This window comes from Mytilus galloprovincialis, chromosome 8, assembly GCF_965363235.1.
Source record: "Mytilus galloprovincialis chromosome 8, xbMytGall1.hap1.1, whole genome shotgun sequence".
In the NCBI taxonomy this organism is placed as follows: Eukaryota; Metazoa; Mollusca; class Bivalvia; order Mytilida; family Mytilidae; genus Mytilus; species Mytilus galloprovincialis.
Window position 1 is genome coordinate 43,389,144 of NC_134845.1, and position 22,625 is coordinate 43,411,768.

The 22,625-nt window shown below is 31.7% G+C and overlaps 1 protein-coding gene across 4 annotated transcripts in view; it reads right to left on the reverse strand.

Annotated features, from left to right (window-relative positions):
* Positions 1 to 21,808, reverse strand: part of LOC143042002 (inverted formin-2-like) — a 60,245-nt gene extending 38,437 nt beyond the window's left edge. Inside the window, exons 1-2 of one of the 4 annotated variants that reach the window (XM_076214207.1) lie at positions 21,670 to 21,808; positions 20,851 to 21,488 (exon numbers count right to left, since the gene is read on the reverse strand). In XM_076214207.1, coding sequence (XP_076070322.1) covers positions 20,851 to 21,472 — 622 coding nt within the window. In that variant the 5' untranslated portion in view covers positions 21,473 to 21,488; positions 21,670 to 21,808. Of the gene's footprint in view, positions 1 to 5,896; positions 6,457 to 16,957; positions 17,695 to 20,850; positions 21,599 to 21,669 lie in introns of those variants that run through there. The other 3 variants (XM_076214206.1, XM_076214205.1, XM_076214208.1) reach the window with 3 other exon arrangements.
* Between the last annotated feature and the right edge of the window lie 817 nt (positions 21,809 to 22,625).

Below are 22,625 nucleotides of genomic sequence, written 5' to 3' on the forward strand. Positions count from 1 at the left end.
GACACAAGACAGGTTAGAGGGCAAAACTTATTATTATGCGTCCAAAAAGTATCTAAAAAAAACCTTTATCAAAACGTTTGATTTTGTGATTTTCTTTTTTCTTTACTTGGTACTTTTAACTATAATACATTGTGTCTTGTCATTAGCTTAACACCAGCCTTTTGTGCTTTTCTACCCGCGGTATACGTCCGAAATGGAGAGAGTAGCCACCTCCTTTTTCACTATCCTATTTGCCCTCTATGATTCAGGGCAATATCAAATTACACTTTGTAACAAGAAAAGAAAATGTACTTCTGTGCTGTCGATTCAGCGACAGTGTAAGTTCATTACTATTCTTATGTAATTCCATAGTGTGTTATATGAAAAAGTAATACTTGAATTAAATTTAAGAGTCTGTGACATTTGCAAAAATGCTAGAAATTACTATGCAAAAGATTTTTCATCTTCCTTATTGCGACATTGAACCGTGGCTTTCCCAATGTCTGAAGCTTTAAAGCAATAAAATATATGAAATTATATAAACAAGAAGGGTTCTCAACGGTTGATATTACAAAAAGATTAGTTGATATATGTACAATTATCATCAGACGTGAATGCAAAATTAAAAGAATCTGTAAAACAAATCATTTTTTTTATCTAGATTCGAACCGAGTTGAACTTTATATTTAACAACTGGTTTAAGGATGATTGAATACTAATGATTTGATTGCATCTCTCAAGTTATCCCTCACTTAGACAAAGTTGTTATCAATTTGACACACATTCTGTGTCAAGATTAAGAATACGTTCAAGATGCTGTTAGACTAGAGTTCAAAATTATGGCTATAGAGACACAAACATAAACGCATTGTGCAAAAAAGATTCATTAGTATATCCTCCACTCATTTACTTAGGGTAATGTATAATGAATGTTGATTAAAAAACCTTCTTACGCTACTTTGACACTATTAAGGATCTAGAAGTCTTTTTTCTCGCGAAACAATTTAATTCAAACGATTAGTTGATATATGTTGATATACCTTCCAGTTCTTTGGCTGTTACGAAAGAAAAAACCTGACAGTCATTTGTAAAAAAAAAATTGAAACACCATTAATCCAATTTAATTAGACACTAGAGCTTCGAGAATATGAACTGATTTAGAATCATTAACCGACAAACAAGGACACCTTGAATATAGTGAAATTAATTATTATATTGAAGAAGTGTTTTAATCAGAAAAGTACAATCTACTGTTTAATTTATTTGCTGTTAAGTCAAAACGATTTTGAATTGAACACCATTTGAAAGCAACAAATGCAGTTTGATTTATTTTTAAGAACTGGTTGCTAAGAACTAAGATGAAAATGAAAAATTACTCGTATTGGATAAGTCGTGAATATCAACCAGAACAAAATTCATGCAAGCATTTGTTACATGAATGTCGTCATTAACTTAAATCAGACACTGAAATTCAAAGTATTGCTCTATCAGCCCTTCCATCTAGAAAAAATCTAGTTTGCATGGCTTTACATGTAAATGAAGAAATAAGGAGATGTTGTATGATTAGCAGTGAGACAACTATTCATCAGAAACCAAAATGACCGGGATTTATACAACTATAGGTCACTGTACGACCTTCAATTATAAACAAAACCTACCCGTGGAGAAAGCTTTAAAAGTCCTTGGCGCTACAAAATGCGAAACGATTTAATGAAGAATTCAAGCTCAGAGCAGTAAACCAAAAAATATACATGACACAGTAACTTACAACCACTATAAAGAGGCACTTGACTTGTGACAGACACATACTGAAATTGGCGTGCTGAAACATGTTTTGAGCACTGCCCTAGCCTAAAACATATTTGTGAGTTCTCCCCTTCTCTAAGATGTCATCAACCCTGGTGCCTTTTTAAAACCAAATTAACACTTTTACATTTTTTTTTAATCAAGATTGTATTACATTTTTTTTATTAAAACTGTAGTGTAGGGAAGCCATTGTTATTAGTACTTTTAATGGGAAAGGAGCGGCAGTATTTCATATATAGACTTATAAAGGCATGAAATATATCACTGAGAAGCAAAATGATACTTAAAAATGAGAAGTCATTATGATCGATCCGAGGAATATACGAGTATTACACACTAAATGAAAAATCACTATTACTTATTCCAAGGAATATACGAGTATAACACACAAAATGAAAAATTATTAATACCTATTCATTATATTATAAGTCGAGTTTTACACACAGATAGTTTGGTATAATATGAGGAAAGAAATCGATGAATTAATTTCCCTTTCGGAAAAATCTTGATAATCCATTTCCTTAAAATAGCTAGTATAAAGAGCAGTTTTTCGTTTTAGATCAGATAATAAGCTTAAGTTTCTCTTAAATTCAAAATTGTTAGTTATATGTCGTAGTAAAATATTTTCTTGTTTCAAAAATACTAGAGATTAAATCTATTTTTGGTTATTTTCAACAAAGAATTATTGGATATAAAACCTGCAACATGCTCAAGAACGTATTCTCTCGAAAACAAGTGTTTGGTGAAGTTCAAAGAGTACCATCCAAGAAGCGTTTTAAATAATGCAAACCATCTGTATTATTGATTCTAATTCTACATCGGTGTCAGCTCTGTTTTTGTGGAGTGCTGGCTCTTTTTATTTAATCAACTGTTATATTTTCTCAGCTTTTTTGCATTAACTTCAATAATTTCTATTCCGTCCCGGGGGTTCGCTGTTGATATTCCACGGATCATGCTTTATTTTTTTAATCATATAAAACAAATAAAAAGGTTTCCAATAATTTTAAAGCAATTTTTTGATGAAAAATGTTTGCTTTGAGGGGTCATAAATGTGAATTAGATTATTTCTAGGGTCAATATTTAGTGTCTTCATCTTATTCTGACAACAGTTAAACTAGTGTAGCTAAAACCCGGAAGATGTGCTAAAATAAAAATTGAAAAATAAAAAACTGTTATCAAGACTTGTGTGATTGGCGAATTGCATATGCCCATCTTTAATACAAAAACAAAGGATAAAGTGTATTATCAATCCATGCTACAAAATCAGTACAGCTGTTTCATACATATAAATGTAGCTCTCAGATATTTGTTATAGCTGTATATACTACATATTAAATAAATAGAGAGTTATGAAGGATTACGCCACTAATGCTAACATGTATCGATCATTCAGCAGACTGGTATGTCTGGTTACAAAACTAGACTGATATATAAACCAAGAACTATATAACAAAAGATACTGACCAACATATTTTACTGAATTAATGAAATTTATTTTATATACATTTTGAATCTGCAGATCTTTATACGTTTCGAATAGATAGAATTCTTTCGAATGAAGATAATCAAATACTAGTGAATCTTTATTTCCATCAAATCAATAAAAGTAAAACAAATAAAATTTGTGCCGGGTTATAAATATACAAAGTACCTTGGTATAGTCAATTAAATTTTGGGAAAGTGCTAGGTACTAAACAACCCTTTTTATAAACAATGAGATTTCGCGTTGAAAAAGGGACAAAACAGACTATGTTAATATCAGAGATCGTCATCATAAAAAAAGTATGCAGATACGTGGACACATTCAAATATCGTAAGTTAAAATACGGTAGAAAACATCATGGTTTAAAGAAAAAAGACGAAAAGACAATAACTGTCCAACTTAACTAAACACTAAGCAATAGATCTCACAAACAACAAATGAAGCACACAGGTGCATCGGAATAGTTTGAGATTCCAGTTTGATTAGTACCACTCGCCTTGTTGCTCGTGACAGATGACAATCCGATAATAAGCCCCATTTGATGATATTACTGAGACGATGAAAAGAGGACAGGAATAGGTTATGAAATGGTTGATTTGAACAAATTTGTGTTGACCTGCGAAATATATTTCATTACAGCCAATAATGTCAAAATTTCACGTAAAAACCCTTGATTCATCAGAAGAACCCTTTAAATCGGCAATTCCTATTAATGTTTTTTTTTAAATGAAACACAAACTCTTATCTCTGGATCATCATACAAACGAATATATGTACTCCATTTTACAATTATGTTCTCCGCATGCAATTGTTGTAGAACAGTTGGTTTCATAAGAAAAATAACAATGTGAAATTTAAGTGATGTGTTTGTTTATCGTAAGCCTAGTTCTCAAATGAGACTTTTTGTCGTTTTATTGAGGAAAAGTTAGACAAGTGAAGACGCAGATTATATGACCCACATTTTAAAATAATAATGAAACTGCATGCAATGCATAACAATTGAGATTTATTGTTTGATGAAAAAAACAGACGATATTCTACCTATTAGTATGATGTCACGGCCTGACATGGTTTTAAAAATAATAAGGTATATTACTGCTACACACAGGGGGTAACTTAGCTTTGTATTTATCAATGTGAAACCGTTCAAAATATTTTACAATGTACGACAAATAGCTGTGCTTGTATGTTGTTACTTCAACAACATACCGGGTGCCATGACAACATGGCAATAATGTATTCGTTCTTTATAGCTTCGGAAATATAAATGTTTTAATTTTCTATATATAGACATTATTGCTTTATCCTATAACTCAAATATTGAACTTAAAAAAAACATTATCAGAAAATCTCGGTAAATCCTTGATTTCAAATTTAAATCGTTTCGACAAGTATCTAATGTTGTGTGATTTTTAATGATAAAAGTCAATTCCAGGCATTTCTAATGAATATCCTTTGTTTGAAGTAATGGAGTTGCAATGACTGTTTACAAATGATAGCATATAAATTCAGAATTTGATGTATTCAAGACATAAATTCAGTTTGTCTGTAGAAGAAGTGAAAGAGTTAAGAGTAAGTCTATGTCGGTTCAAACGCTCGCTTTGATCTTATGTTGCATTGTTATTTAAATTGAACTTATTTTATTTGATTTGAGCTGTCTTAAGTACAAAACACAGGTTGAGACGAGTTTGATAAGAGACCTAGCACCAATGAACCTTTTTCTGCGTTTTCAATTAATTGGGAGGAGGTTATGCTCGATGATAATATATTAATTGCAATACGCGAAACTAAATTTGAATGTAATCACTGTCAGGTAATTCGGCTATGTTCATTACGAACTTCTGGACTGGACTTCAATTAGGATACTCCTCCCATATCAAACGGTCGGATTATATGCAGATCAATATAACCAACAGAATGAAAAGAGAATATCAAGAAAAAACTGTTTAAATTTAACAATTACTAAATGCATTTCTTAATTAACTAATAGAGCATTCGACGAAAGTCACTGAAGCGATACTAAGACGTAGTGTTTCTAGATTCGACCTCGGCAGTTTTAATAATAAAGTTTCAGATCAGACCACACAGGCAAAACGTATCTATTTGTCAACTGAATGTTCCCTTAAATTTAAAAAACATTTATTTATTTATTTACTTAAAGGAACTTGCAACAACAGCAAAAAAAGAAAAACGTAATATCGAATATTGCTTATACAAAAAAATGTATCGGACAAACCAATTAATACATATAAATTACAAATTACAAAACAAACATTCTACATACATCGAGCCTCGGAAAGACAAATTACTGTTATAAAAAAGAAACCTTGAAGAAGTATTCATGGTATTTTTTCAAGTAAACTACAAACAAAATAACTGCTGGAGTGTTGAGCGTGCCAAAGTGAAAACTTTTCTTGATTTGAAACAGACGTTGCAAAAAGAAACACTTGATTACACAGCAGCATTTACCTTCTATTTTAAAATAGATAACGACTAAGTCATGTAAGTGAAAGATAGAAATTATAGTGATGAAATTGAAAAGACGGCTTTAAAAATTCCGTTTTAAAACAACAACAAAATTACAACAAAACTTACTTTTAGATGAAAAAAAAAGGTATATATTGTTACCTGAAGCAAATTTTGGAGCGTAGACCGAACTACTAAGACACTGTAAACCAATGGCAGAGTTCATTACTGTCTTGATACACATGACACATTCCAGACGTAACACCAGTGTAGAAAACTGGCCGGAATATTTTCCTAAATTATCTAAACATTCAAACAGTAATTCAAGTCCATTTCGTTTTAGAAAATCTCCCATCCATCGCTTGTCGTTACTTCTCAGTTTCTTTCTCAGTCTATAGAAATTGATAACAGAAGGATGTCGTAGCAGAAAGACACACGACTGTGCCAGGAACAAGTCTGTGGCAATAGCTGCCAAATTAGTGTCCGAGTTGGACCTTTGTAACTTATGTCTTTGTTCATGATCTTCATCAATGTCGGACTCCACGTCAGAGAGAGACGTCTGATTTTGTACTCCAGTGTTTTCTTGATAGAAACATGACCTTTGTTTTGAAAGGCGTTTCATTGTGTTTTGATCGTTAAGCAGAAGATATTTCTAATGTCAATATCCCAGTCGTTTTGTTACGTTAGACTGTGACAGCAGCAAATAGATTTAAAGCACTGTTGAAATTGATAATTTGAAATCCTGTCATTGAGGAAAATTGATTATGTGGTTGGCATATTCAACCTATTATCCGACAGTCACTGCAACCAGAATGTTTACATAACACATAGCAGATGATATCTTGCCAAGTTCGTGTCTTACGCAATTTAATAAAGTTCTCAAATAATCTCAGAAATTGATTTGAAAGTTAAATTTTATAATCTGATGATGTTTTTTAGTTCAGTTCATTTTGTTTCGCGTTGCATGTTGGAACCTAGAACAAATTATGTTCAAATACGAATTATCGTAACAACAATCCGGTGGTATCAAGAATATAGCTCTTCTGTGTCTGTCATAGAACAAGCATACTATTTATTGATTTTTAATGCTCCCTCGTATTAATTCTAGTATGACCAAACTTGGAATAATTATAGTCAGTAATGATATAGAAAAACATTAACAAATCGGTGTAGGTGTTATGAGGTTTTTCACCACAGAGCATAATTAAAATTAATCAATGTGCATAACTAGAAAATAGAATATTTTTTTATATACACCAATGTACTTTTGTTACAATGGAAAAATATTTTAGATGCTGCTATAAATGCATACTTTAAAAATCTATAAATGTAAAGAATTAATGTCACATCTGATATTATCAAATTTCATTTAAAAAAAAACATAGTAGAATTAAAATAGTGTTTCGTCTTTATAAAGGTTTTGAGCAACAGGAACACGTACAGTTCTATTTAAGCTGATATCATTGCAGTTTGGACTGGGAGCAACTAAACCTATATGATAACAGTAGCATGATTTAAAAAAAATAACTCATGTTGTGTATGTTTTTTATGCTTTTACGCTGTTAATTTCTTAGTGTTACCCATGTACAGTATGAACCCATGATTCATATGGAAGAACACTTTTTCTATATGATACAAAATCAAGTAGGAATTAAAAAGATATGGTTACTGAATGAAGACCCCATGTTTACCACTAAGAAGTCAATCTCAGTAAGAAGTGTGTCTTTACGCCAACAGATCGATGATCTCTTCAGAACAGCCTAGTCTTTGACAACAATCTTGTTACAATCAATTTTTAAACCTTCCCTTAGGACTTCAGTTAATGGTCTGCGCTCTAAGGAAATAAACGTAATTAGACTTCGTTATACTGGAAGGACAAAATGGTTAACCTATTCATCAGCTGTTTCAGAAGGAAAACCTATTTGTAAAGAGTTTTAAGAAGTTTTAATGTAATTGTGACTATAAATAACACGATTTGGAGACGGAAAGATTTATCGAAATGGAAATAGGAATGTTAAGAATTAAAGAAACAGCTCAAGCACGCCTTCGGGTACCGGATTTTTCTCGCTCTTTTATAGATCCATTGGTAGCCTTCAGCTAATTTTTCTCTTTGATCGGGTTGTTGTCTTTTTGACAAATTATAAAACGAAAATATTAGATGAACTTATGAGATGAAAAAATTGAAACCGAAATATTAAAAATTGGCCCCATCCATGGATTAAAAAAAATGTTGCTTACTAGTACTACCTAAAATATATAATGCTTTTTTGAGTTGATTCAGTTTGATAGTACTGTTGTCAAAATGGTACATAAAACGTAGACCACATAACATTAGAATGTCGGGCAAGTACAATTACATGTACCTTAAGGAGACTACATTGTATATGAAAAATATGTAATGTATCTAGTATTGTTTTCGTATAAATAGTATACTGTTCCTGATGTCGTTACTACAATCCCCTTCCCTATTTTACGAATGTGATCTACCGAATTAGCCTATTTAACAGTTTTTTATAACATGCGCAACACCACGGGCGCCACATGTGTAGCAAGATTTGCTTTCCCTTCCGGAGAACTCGTTGACTACCCCTAGTTTTTGGTGGGGTTCGTGTTGCTTAGTCTTCAATTTTCTATGTTGTGTCTTGTGTGCTATTATTTGTCTGCTTGTCTTTTTCTTTATTAGCCATGGCGTTGTCAGTTTATTTTCCATCTATGAGTTTGAATGTCCCTCTGGTACTAGTATTTTTCGCCCCTCTGAGATTCATAGTTTGAAAAGTGTTTGTCACAGATAGCACGTTCAATTATCCCTGAATTTATTTCACAACAGGAACATTTCTTTACTCTTCTATCGGTACTTTGTGTCTTGAAATTTTCATATCCTTGTGAATTGGTCCTCGATGGACAGTTTCCTCATTGGCAATCATACCTCATATCCTTTGTTTAATATGTACTTCCTCGATCTGAAACAACTAACATTTCTTTTATGAATAAAATGGTCTTTTCCTTAGAATTATCAATGTCAAATGTTTCTATAATTGTCTATAATTATATTCTGTCCTATACAGATCCTTTGTAGAGAAAACAATCAATGACCATTACAATATTAAAGACGGATACACGCCTTATCTTTGGTGTATTATAAATTTCTTTGAATTAACCACCATCGAAAGATAAACTGAAAACACTTATCTTCCATGGTCGATTGTGAAACGTGAATTAAGTTTGTTATGAATGGATCAATTCATGCCATTTCAAATCATATTATTTACCGACTGAAAGCTTGTCCAATTTGTTTTAACATCCCAATTTGAAGTTCGTACATATTCCGATACTATGTTTATACAACAATTTATGTTCATCATTGTATCGAAGCAGACAAAAGGGTTCAAGAAAATTAACTGTAAAATTATATTATTTACGAAGTTTTATTGTATAACAAAACTGTATACAGACGACTGGTTTGTCTAATAAAGTAAACATGATACAATTACGACACCGTTTGAGGATTATGTACCCTTGTGTTGATTCAATGCAAAACATATGGAAGATTTATAGAAAAACCACAGCCTTTTTCCTTGTACTCTCATATTTGGCAATTTGATAACTAATAGATATAGGATTGTTGCATGCAGTGCTAGCATTGATTTCTTTAAAACAAGTTTATTAATGTATTAAAATTGGTTAAAACAAATAAAAATATGGACCAAATCAAGTACACCCTTTATATAGGGTGCCCTCGACTTTAGTGATTTAGCACGAGGTATTTTGGATTTACAGGTTGATTAGAACTTTTTGTAAAAAATAAACACTAGTACATCTTAGAAAAGCAAGTAAGTAATCTATATTTCAAATTTTATAACAAAAATATCTGTATTAAAGGCTGTGGATTTTCTATAAAAAATATTGGTTTATTTGCCACAAAGTAATCTTTTTCTATTAAATGCAATGGAACAGTAAATAATAATGCTTTGCATCAAGTTTACCCTTGGTATATGTACAAAATTGCCTATCTCTATTATTCATTATATGTGTAGTTTTGATACAATTGAAGTTTGAAAAGTTCGTACAAAAATGGCCACAGAAGGGGTCATAAACCTTAAACGACATATGAGGGATTGACTTGAATATCGCAACACTTTCTATTTATTTTTTTTTACTTCACCGAAAACGCATTTCGACCATTCATATGCAGCCAAATTGTTTCAAAATCCTAAAACGAAAACAGACGAGGAAATGCCGATTTTTAATCGAAATGAAGAAACTAAAATTCCAAATAAGAACAAGAAATATAGGGTGACACATGACTTAATATCAAATGAATCAGTTGTAACAAATGTTGAGCAAATTGTTATCACGTCATTATTCCCTTGGTTTTAGTTTGTAACCCAGATTTGTTTTTTCTCAATCGATTTCTGACTTTTAAACAGCGGTATACTAGTACTACTAATGCCTTTATTTCAACGTTCGACATAGTATATTGGTAACATGAACTAAATAAAGTCATCAGATACCAGGCTTTAAAATTTTTAAAGACTCATCACGTTCAAATCGAAAATGTTAACATGCAAAATGAAGTACGATGTTTAAGACCCAAACTTCTTAAAGATTTTGCCATATACAGATACCTGTAGTCTGTTTCTGGGTTAGACACGTTGTCATGATATGAGATATTTTTACACTAGCTTAAGCCCCAATAATAATCTCTCGCCAGGATTAGTTGGTAAAAATAAAAATAAGAATGTTAAGCATCCAGGGACGTATTTAATAGCAAATAAAAGACGAGACAACCCTCATTCTAAAAGTCAAATTTGTTGATATGTAACATAAGTTTAACGCGTACTATTACAAATTATTGGAAATCTGCTCACTTGATTATCACGATCAAGCGTGTTTCAATATATAATGTCGGAAAAAAGATTTGTTGGTCTTCTGTTTTCAATTTGTTCTTACTTAATATGGAAAGATTATCAGATATTTATAGTAAATAAAGAAAAGAAACCCCAATAATCTATTAAAAATGATACACACAGGTTTTATTTAGCCATTCTGTCGCAATATGAAGTATTATTGAAGATTTTATGATTTCAGGGGAATCATTTAATCAGATTTCAAAACTACTCCCACAAACAAAAAATTAAGATTAAATTCTAGTTCTAAATATGGTAAATATAGAATATCAATGATGATGTATATGTTAGATTTATATGAATAGTTATTGTTATATTGAAATATGGCGATATGATAATATTGTGATATTATATAATTTAGATGGTTAGGGAATGAGAATGCCACAACACCGCTCACCTAAAACAGATTTATATTGGACACCACAAGGAAAAAGTAAACAAGAGATACCTAAAATCCCTTGGTGACGAACTGTTACAGTAGAATTGGAAGAAATGGGTAACACCTGGTGTCAAGCCCAGTACATGGGTAAGGACAGAGAGAAGTGAAGCAGTTGTTGTCGCATGATGCCCCACTAAAGACGAAGAGGAGGTTAGGGGTTGGGTGCTCTTTGGATTACATTTGTGTCTCTGGTTGATATTTACCTACGTGTTATTGAAAAATGCCATATGATATCATATAGCCATCTATATATAATGTAAAAGACACATTATGTCGAGCTCTCAATGTTTTGTTGTGTCGTTGGATTTGGGTCTCATTAACTCTTTTAATTCATATTTATTATTTGGCTACTGCTACTTTGACCACTTCTTTGTGTTTTGTAATTGCAAATCAATAAGGTAAATTTAAGCATTTTAATATCAATAAAATAAAATGTTATATTACAAGTGGTTTAACAAGGTATAAAACAATGTTTAATCCACCACTTTCGACAAAAGGAATATGACAGTTGTTATCCATTCGTTTGATGTGTTTGAGCTATTGATTATGCAATTTGATTTTGGGCTTTTCATTTTGAATTTTCCAAGGAGTTCGGTATTTTTGTTATTTTACTTCAAATATACCCAAAGTTTACTTTAATAGGAAAAACGCGTAATTTTATTCCGGATAATTGATTAGGTTACAATAATTATAGTTCTCAATTTTACAGAAAAGAAAATCAATGTTTATAACCATATACAAGCAAAACCATCTTATCTAAATTGTAAATTGTAATTTCTCATTAACCAGCGCAGAGAGAAAAAAATCTTATCCTGTGCGATCTGTCATAAAACGGATTATGCTCAGGGTTAATTCTAGTTCCAATACGATTATTAAAAATCTAAAATCTAAGAAAGAACAATAACGGATATAATATTGAATCTTGTACTTTCACGTTGATAATATTTGTTACACAGTGTCCTTGTAACTTAATAATAGGTCTGTAAATTCTATATGGAGTGAAAGTGACCTTATACGATATATATACGGGCTGAGTATTTAACCTTATTTCATACATATATAACAATCTCTTACAATATATTGATGCCAATACTTGATACAAAGACTTGTGTAAATTTTGGAAGACAAGAGAATTAAGCGTCTAAATGGCAACCAGAGAATAATCTAGTACTATTAAAAAAAAAAAAAAAATAAAGACTTGTAAATATAAAAAAAAATCATTATTTTCAAAGACTTGTAAATACTGTATTGATGAAGGTGGCATGTCCAACAGGACAGACATACATAAAACATCCTCTGATTGAAGTTACAAAATTTGGATAGGATCGTAAGATGGTTAAGGTGAACAACATCAAACGAGATGGACTCTATTTACAATATTACTCACTTATTAAACCATATGATAGTATTAAAGAACACTGATATAATCTTGTAATACCTTGTTTTACGTGTATTTTTTTCCTCACAAATTTCTAGCTTTTGGCTAAGACGAAAGTTCTTACCAATTTTGTTTTACCCAACTATACATTTTCAAAAATTCACTCCATGTGATTTTATTGAATTAAAAACGTCATGAATATTGTAATTCATATTCTATCATTAAAAAGCATTGCTACCTCATTGCCTCAAATTTAATTTACAGTGTAGTAAATCTTTAAGATTTATTATAGAAAGAAAATTAACACTGGTGATAATCAACGTTGAGAAGATTGGATTTCTTTCCTTACTGAATGTTTTTTAGGATTGTTAGCTTATTTTTCTTTAAACTGACAGTCCTCTAGGGACATTCATATCATGTTAATCCTCGGATCTAATTCAGATTCAAAAGTACATCCAGTTCATAGACCACATATGTTAATGGTTAAAATAGTGAACTATAATGGATGTTTACGTTTTATTAATATTGATTTTCCATATTCTAGCTAAGCATGTAGATAGGTCGACACAGTCAAACCAGAAAAGCGCTTCGAACACAGCCAATTAATAAACTTTCATTTTTATTTTCCGAAGGATATGTATCAACTTATTCTTTTGTAGACGAATTGCGCGTCTACCGTACAAAATTTCAACCCTGGTATCTATAGTTAGTTATTTAATCTGTTGTCAGTTTGTTTTAGAAAATGGTTATGGTTATATTAGTTATCAAAAGTACCAGGATTATGAATTAGTACGCCAGACGCGCGTTTCGTCTACATAAGACTCATCAGTGACGCTCATATCAAAATAGTTATAAAGCCAAACAAGTACAAAGTTGAAGAGCATTGAGGATCCAAAATTCCAAAAAGTTGTGCCAAATACGGCTAAGGTAATCTATTCCTGGGACAAGAAAATCCTATATGTTGTTGGTGTGACTCGTTTCTTGTATAGATTAGACCGTGGTAAAAAACGAAAAACGGTCAAAAGACATTCATTATACCTTTGGTTTCTTTCGCCTCTCTTGTGCTACAAAAGAACTCTAGATTTTGATTGGCACATTATATACAGCATTAACACGTTTACAAAAAAAATCACATTATAATTTTTTTTTCTTAATTTCTAATCATCCTAGTTTTACTTTTTTTCTAATCCTTTTTGTTTGAGATCTTTTAAAGTCTTGGTTGGGCAAAATAATAAGAATCACATCCCCTAACTTCATATCTCTTATTGAAATGCCCTATTATATGACAACTTTTTGAACGTATTACTAAAGCTGTGTTTGGAGGGGAAATTAATATCTACAAATACAAACTTTCTTTGAAAAAAACAAAATATAGTGACATTAAGATGGAAACATACTGTCCCTAACACTACGATATATGATTGCCATCATGAATGCCTACATGAATAACATGACGGGTGACATATGTGGAGCAAAACCGCAGACCATCCCCAGTGTTTGGTGGGGTAGGTCTTGTTCAGTCTTAAGTTTTGTAGGTTGTGTTTTGTAAACTGTTGAATGTCTTTTTACTGTTTTTCGTTTTTCCCACGGTCTAATCTATACAAAACAAGAATGTGTCCCAAGTACACGGATGCCCCACGCGCACTATCATTTTCTATGTTCAGTGGACCGTGAAATTGGGGTAAAAACTCTAATTTGGCATTAAAATTAGAAAGATCATATCATAGGGAACATGTGTTTCAAGTCAACTTCATCAATAACTACCTCGACCAAAAACTTTAACCTGAAGCGGGACGAACGGACGGACGGACGAACAGACGTACGGACCCACAGACCAGAAAACATAATGCCCCTCTACTATAGTAGGTGGGGCATAAAAACAACGAAAACCGTGTCACATCAACAACCTATAATCACTGACTCATTTCGGTTGATTTATAAGATTTTAACATCGGTAAACTACTGTTGTTTTAATATGATATTGCGTGGTATGCATATCTCGGAAGTTTTCAGTACCAATTGCAAAGTAATATGCAAAGCTGCTGATTTTAGACTTACATCCTATATATAGATATATTGAACCAAATGTTTACATTCAGAAACTGACTTACAGAAATAGATAACTGAATTATAAAAATATATAGCTGAATAAACAGAAATAGATTGAAAATTGAAGTACAGAAATAGTTGTTTTGTCGTCTGCGATCGTTGACACGATGGGCGTTCACAAGGAAGTTATTACAAATATCGTTACGTGTAGCCTCATGGTGTAATTGTAAGATGCCATGTTAGTTTTGTCTATTTAACTGAAATTATATTCACATTCAAATTCACAATCCCTTTCAAGTACAACTATAGATTTTTTCACAAGCAATGGATACAATTACACATCAAATATAACAGGCTCATGACTCGCGTTTCGAATCAAATAGTTAGAAGGCTAAAATGGATTTTATTTCTTTGTTTCTTTGTTTCTTTTTTTTTTTTTTTTTTTTTTAGTTCTAAAGTTTTTTTCGTTTTATCAATTCAAGTTTACAGACGGAACACGTGCAAGATCAGAAGGACAAGTAAGACAGGAATCATAAAAGAAGGGTCGGGGATAGAAAGTGGATGAAAGTGGTAGTAAGTAAATTCAGTTACTTTAGGGGAAAGAGGCAGTTGGATAAAATAATCTCCCTTTTCGCGCCGCCTTATCAGTCTAGCTTGCCAGAGTAAACACGTATACATATCATCAAAATAATTAAGGTCTTTATGTTTCAAATTTGCATTTTATTGTGCATCATTTATGATATGAGCGTCACCGATGAGTCTCATGTAGACGAAACGCGCGTCTGGCGTAATTAATTATAATCATGGTACCTTTGATAACTATTAGGACGAAGATCGATCGAAAACATAGGTTATGTAAATGAAGAAATCAAAATTACATACTGAAAATTATCATTTGACCTTTATGTGTCATTAATTATAAACAAGGCCTCGTTTCATAAAATAAAAATAAAACAATTAATAGTTTTTGTTAGTCATGAATTTCTCTTCTAAAGTGCTTTTCGTTTTCTGTTGTGCACTTTGCTAAACGTAGTCGAGATAAAGTTTTTGTTGACTATCACTACGCGAGGAACATTTCTTCTGTGGATTTGATCTCCTCTACTACATGCTGTAGTTCTGTTTAAATAGTTCGCTCTAAATCATATACCCTTTCAATTTAAACCTTCCTGACTTAACACTGAGTAAAAAGACAAGTTCATGTATGCAAAACAGCAGCGTAGAAATTGCCTGAAATGGCGGAGGGAAAACTTCAGCAACTGACGAGCAAAAAAAAAACAACATTTGTTTTTAAAGTATACAGTGTAGAAGTTAATAAGTGTCCTTTTTCGTTTTCATTTTATACAACAACCTATTTTCGGAGTCGAATGACCCCTTATCCTCAGCTCCTTTGTCCCTTCACAAGTATATCAACATTTAGAAAAGTATTTCTTAAGAGCATAATGCTCTATTAATTGTCTTTTTCATGAAACTGTAAAGGTGTTGGACTTAACACATATTTACATATATTATATGTTTACTAGTATTCAAATGATTTTTGGCAATAATCTAGAAATCTACTATATAGGTACACCACGGATACAAGTCTTTGATTTGAAAAATGTTCTCCTCATTAATTACAGACAATAGCTATTAATGTTTTGATGATATTACATTCAATTTTCTCGTATATATTTCTCTTTTTTTTTTAATGAAATAAGTCAAGTATTTTCAATATATAGACGTTAAACATCAACTTTAAGGTGTGTTGTTGGTATTTTCACAACAAAATTCAGGTATAAAGTTAAGGTAAAATTCTTTCTCGAAGTCAAGTACTTTGAATATATAGACGTTAAACGTCAACTATAAGGTGTGTTGTTAGAATTTTCAAAACAAAATTCAGGTATAAAGTTAAGGTAAAATTCTTTCTCGTCGTTTATGACATGATTTATTTTTGTGGGAAATATCTCGACATACAAGTAACAACTTACATAAGAATAAAATATAATGTCACAAATCTTGGGTCAGAAAAGTCATTTTTCAATCACTAAATACTGTTTTTGTTTTTACTTACGTTATCAACAGGTTGTTTATGTCATTTAATTGTTTTAGCTTTAACGTTTAGAATTAGTAAACCTCTTTATAAGAAAGGTTCTTTTATTGGTACATTTGTTAGTATGAATGTGTTGAAAAATAACATTACATATATACGAAGGTCTGGATGACTTTTACAGAATAGAGAATTATGGGCTAACACATGTACTACAGAAAAATGGCCCTAAATATATGTTTTTATTTAAGAATGGCGAAAATAGGCCCATGAAATAAAGAAAAGGGAAAACCGGGAGGCTAACATATAAAGAACTGGAAAACAAATAGGGAATAGAAAAAACGTTTAAAAGCATTTAAGAATTGAAGGACCCCCATCCAGACCCTCGTATATTGAGGAAGTACGGGTTGAAAAAAAATCTTACTATTTATTAGCTTCTTAGTGAACTCTATATTCTGAACAAGATATTCCAGTCCAACTTTACAATTAACCACAGCTTTCACACATTGGACGGCTTCTAGTAACACCAAGGCATCGGATAACTGACTTACTCTACTAGCACTCAATGAATCAATAAATTCCAGTAACACTAATAATCCTCCAGCATCTAAGAAATTTGATATCCATTCGGAATTACTATTTTGAAGTTGTTTCTTCAGCGCAATGAAAGTTCTCATACTAGGGTGTTTCATCATTTCAATACATAGCTCTGGTTCACAGTGATCAAAAGCAGGGTTAACAAATGCTCCAGTGACCAGTTTTTTAAATGTTCCTTTCTCTCTTGCCACACCCTGTTTTGTATAATTATCCTTTTTGATTTCGATTAAAACATCTTCCTCAGAAGCAGCACCTTTCACTTGCTCTTCATCTTTGAATATTACAGATTGCGAAACGTCTGATAACTTATCAACTTGTTCCAAAATTGTGTCCCCACTTTCAACATCATTACTTATCTGTATTGTAGGTGTCGAATACAAGTCGAAATCACTCTTTGCGACTCTTGTGTCCATGGAAACTGTCGATTGGAGTTTATCGTTCTCCTTTTCCCGCCGAAGACATTGAAATTTACCACAACAGCGTCGAAAACAATTCATTTTTTTATTTTTTTTTTAAATTAAATTAAGTTTACATTTGCATTAGGTAATATTCTCATGATACTTTCCGACAGTTGACATTTCATATGTTGTCCTAATCAATCTCCAGACTAATGTGTCACATTATTCATAAATAACACCTTTTAGCAGTTTATATGAACAAATATAACACGGTGACTTGTATATAAGAACGTGTAATTATGATGCAAGTCTGCTTCATTCTTTTCAGCAATTGGTATATTTTAACAGAATACGAAATTTTTACTCAAAAGAGAACCAAACCGATGCTGAATAAATAAAATAACTAACTTTGTACACACTGATATATCCGTCGAAGAAAAACATTTTAAACTTTCTTAAACACGAAATTGTCTGGCATACTGTGTCTAATACGATTATGTGTTAAAATACATACTAAACTTTCGCCTCATTTCTTCATTTTCCTATTATGCATCACTCTGATTTAAATCATTATCTTTAAATTGTCATAAATGCTACAAATAAGTATAGCCATTCAAATCTGACAACAAAAGGGTCCTTGCTACTTAGTCCAAATACTTTTCCGGATCACAGATTTAATGCGTTGGTAACGCCTTTAGCATTTTTGAAATAAAGATGTAAATCATATACGTCAACATAGGGTATATAGTGTTGTCACTTTTGTGTCCAATAGCATCTTCTAAATAACGGAAAGGACGGAGATATATATGTGTTTAGATTAAAACTGGACAACCAATGGACAGTTACCTGGTAACTAATACTGAATGACTTTATTCTCTTGCAATTAAAATTACTGAACATGGATAAAAAAAGATGTGGTAAGGATATTTTTCATGTGGATCTTTAGATACACGTACGTTAATATTTAGAGTAGAAGTTCAAAGAAATTGTATTTTACATCGGCATTCCAGCTATTTTATAACTCCATCAGTAAAAATTGCATAGCGTTGCAGTTTATAAAATAACAGTCATTAAATTATTCCATACTTTCTTTTTGATATATGTGATACTATTTTGTTTGTGTTGAATTCATATAGTTTATACGTCTTGCTTTGACGCATTATAGAAGAAGATTTGTATATTTCAATGGCATAATCCGCAAATAAAAGTATAATTATATTCTGAAAACGACACCTCATGCTATTTTCTTTTACATCAAGTTCTAATGAATATCAGTGTTATCAACTTTCTCATAAGAATAACAAGACTAGATGAATGGATAAGGTGAGCGTATCCTCTCCATGATATTTCAGACGTAAATTTATTACATGTGTAATTGGCGATACTGAACATATTACAAAGTGGATTATGTCCCTTTTCCCATATGAAAAAAATATCTGGTTTATCCGATAGTTTAGTAAACTTTAACGTGTTTGCTTCTTTTGACATCTCTATTAAGTTCAAACACTATACTAGTATTAAACAGCATATCATAATCTTACAAAATATTGAAAAAAATAAGCATTAACGAAAGACGGAAAATACCAAAGGAATATTTACACTCGTAAGTCATGGAAAAAATAAAATTATAAGACAAACAACAGTATGCAATGCACAACACAAAAATTAAAGACTGAGAAACATAAACTTGGAGTGATCTCAGGTCATGAGTGTTCTCTTAAGAAATAATTATATTTTTTCATTGAACCATTCACTATTGTAACTGAATCGTTTCCGTTCTCTAACTTAAGTCTGCCTTGCCTAAATGTTATATGCGTATTACCACAAAATACAGATCACATTCGAATTTGGGTGGCGTCATGTTAACCATTCTTTGAGCTTTGCTCGATTATAACGTTATATGCTAGCGGTGGCATCATTTGTGCCCAATAGACACACAATCAAATAATTGTTATATTCTGTTGGGTTTGCTTTCACTAATATCTAATGCATTGTCTATGAAAACAAAAGCTGAGACTGAACTCACACTATAGTATAGCCACCAGCCTTCAATAAGTTTAGTTTATTAAAGAAATTCCATAATGCTCCCTTGAACATGTTGAACTAGGATCAGATATAAATGTCCTCAGTTATTGTCCTACAACTGTATCAAGTTTTCACCAAAAGCCGTCCAGCTGTTTAAACAGGTTGCCTTACGAGGCACATAGAAAGAAGAAAACTAAATGGAATTCCTACATACCGTCTTCACCCCAGCACCCAGAAAAAAACTTATTAGCGATTGTATCAAAAGACAGATGGGTTATGGGATTAAGAATAATTGATTGTGTTTGCTTAAAGTCTAGTGGCAAATATTTCAAAAGGATTTTGCTTTTTTAATATTATAAAGGTTATATTGGAAAGGATTATTTAACACGAGGATAGCGTGATAATTCATGATTCATCGGATTAGAAGTCCCCATTCCGATCAGACGTAACCGTGTACTTATATATCTGAACAATCAAATGGTCGTCTCATTTTTAAAGCAATCGTTTTATTGCTGGACTGACAAAATTCTAGGGATGACCATGTTTCTAGAGCTCAATCAACTCTTGTAACATAAAGGAAAAGAAGCAAACTACCTTAGAGGAATTGTCAAAACCTTAATAAAAGATTGTACTTTTCCAAATTAAATTTCTAGACAGCTTAGAAAATATCACCACACAACAGTTATCATCTCGATAAGTCGATAACTTATTGTCTTACTGTTTAATACAGATTTACGTAATACATCCGATATGTTTTATCCACTGTGTTTAAATTCATAAAAATCGAAATTTTGTGAAAATTTACATATCAGTGTGAGACTGGTTATGCATGTGTTATGTATGAAATTACAAGTTGCATGGTCAAGGTTGAATAACAAACACACATATCGTATTAAGATTAAAACTAAAACATGTAAAATTGTTTCAGTAATGTGGCATGAAGATCATGATCAGGGTTGGATTACAGTATTTTTTCAACTAGGTTGTCATAAAGGGGTCAAATAATTCGGTTATAATATCGTGGTATAGTGACTTTGTAAACACAGTAGATAAGATACACTTATTGCCTTGCCGTCTTATTTACTGACCAATCGATCTTTTATATACATAAGTGTGTCAGGAAATACTACAAGATGTCTTTTATCAGACTTAAATGCTTATATACCTTTAATATTTTTTTGTGTATCATTTTCTGCTTTAACTAGATAGTCGTAACCAATCTTAGAACTGACCATACATAATCGGTCAGCAAATACTACGAGATGTGCATATTGTTTCATCAAAATTAAATGCTTACCTTTAATAAGTTTTTTTGTATCATTTTCAGCTTTTACCAGATAGTCCAAACCAAGTTTAGAACTGACCACTGCCTTAATACTATCAACAACTTCTAGAAGTAACAAGGCATCAGCCAACTGCGTCACACGACCACTACTTAAAGTGTCAACACAATCTAATAAGACAGATAGGCCCTCAGCCTCTAGAAATCCACGTGTCCATATTTTATCATTTTGTTTAATTTTCTTTTTCAATAATGTTACAGTTTTGATTGTTGGAACGTGCATCATTTTCACACAAATTTCAGGTTCACAATGTTCAAAGTCTGGATTTGACAAAGCATCACTTATTCTGTCTTTCAATTTGAATTTCTTTTTTGATTTTGTATTATGGTCGTCTGAATTAATGCCATCTTCTGTTTCGTCTTTAGTTATTTTCTTTTGGTCCATTTCGTCAGAATTGTGCAGTTCCACTGTAATTTGTGTATCTTTCGTTTCGTCAATTAATTCGCGCGCTTCGATTCTCGGACCATCAATATCATCTGCATCATTTTTAACATCTTTTTTCTTGTTGCTTTTTTTCTTCCGTCTATGGGATAACCTATACACAGTATTTCTCAGTGTCCTGAACAGGGTAGCCATGTCTGTTTGTTGTCGTCTGAAATTATCCGACCATACAGAAAATAAATAACATCAAATATAACTTAAATGTGTTTACTCTCAAATCAGATAATAATATTGAAATCACATACACCCAGGAAATTTAGAACTTGCATTACAACATTATAATGTTTCACTCTCGTATATTTGTATGCATAACTTAAATAACTTTAATTTACCTGTTTAAAACTAGAAACTATACAAGTCCTATCATTTCCGGAGTTAAAGGGTCAAATATTTTAAACAATATTGAATGGTGAAATACTGTTTTGTTTACTAGATGCTAGAGGCATATCATATTTACATGTATGATGTAGGCATTTCATTACATAAATATAAATCATACTAGTAATTAGTACGTACTATATGTCGAGAGAGAGAAAAAAAGTAAATTGATTTTTTTCATTTTCAATTTATAAGGATGTCTTTCTTTTCTATAAATAATGTGAAATAGAGTTACCTAGGCATATATATTGCCCTCTGAGATATTGCCGTCGCTAGTTAAATATTCATTGAGAATAATTTTCTAAAAATATACACAATAATTTAAAAGACATATTTTTTTTAAGTTCGTTTTCAACCCTGAGGTACGTGCGTGTACGAGTTATGTAAGATGCATAACCGTGGGTGTCTATTTATTCAAGCGACATATTGGGGATGGTAAGCATTTCTATTGATTTTACAACTCTGTCATATATAGAAGGGTTATAATATTATAAAACCGGTCCACAATCTTGAACTGTTTACAATATATGATAAAGGAACACCAATTTAAAGACTTTAAAATCAAGTTTGAATTGTAACTTTTGTCTTATATGGGGGTGTAGACAATATTATACTATATATGTATTGATACACAGTAAATGTACGCATGATACACACCCATGTAAATAATGATTTAAACACCAAAAAAAATATATGTGAAACTTTCTATTCGTGACTCATGTTTACTCTAAGCAATCAGAACTTTTGAAAATGGGGAAAAGTCTATACATCATGGTGTCAAAAGAAGTTATAGATATTCGTATGAAATTTCTGTATTTTTTTCCTTTATAGATTAGGTTTTTGAGCCAACAACCTATGAGAGTCTGTAGAACCTGGGAACAGATATATACTTTTCCTGGTAGAACCTTCT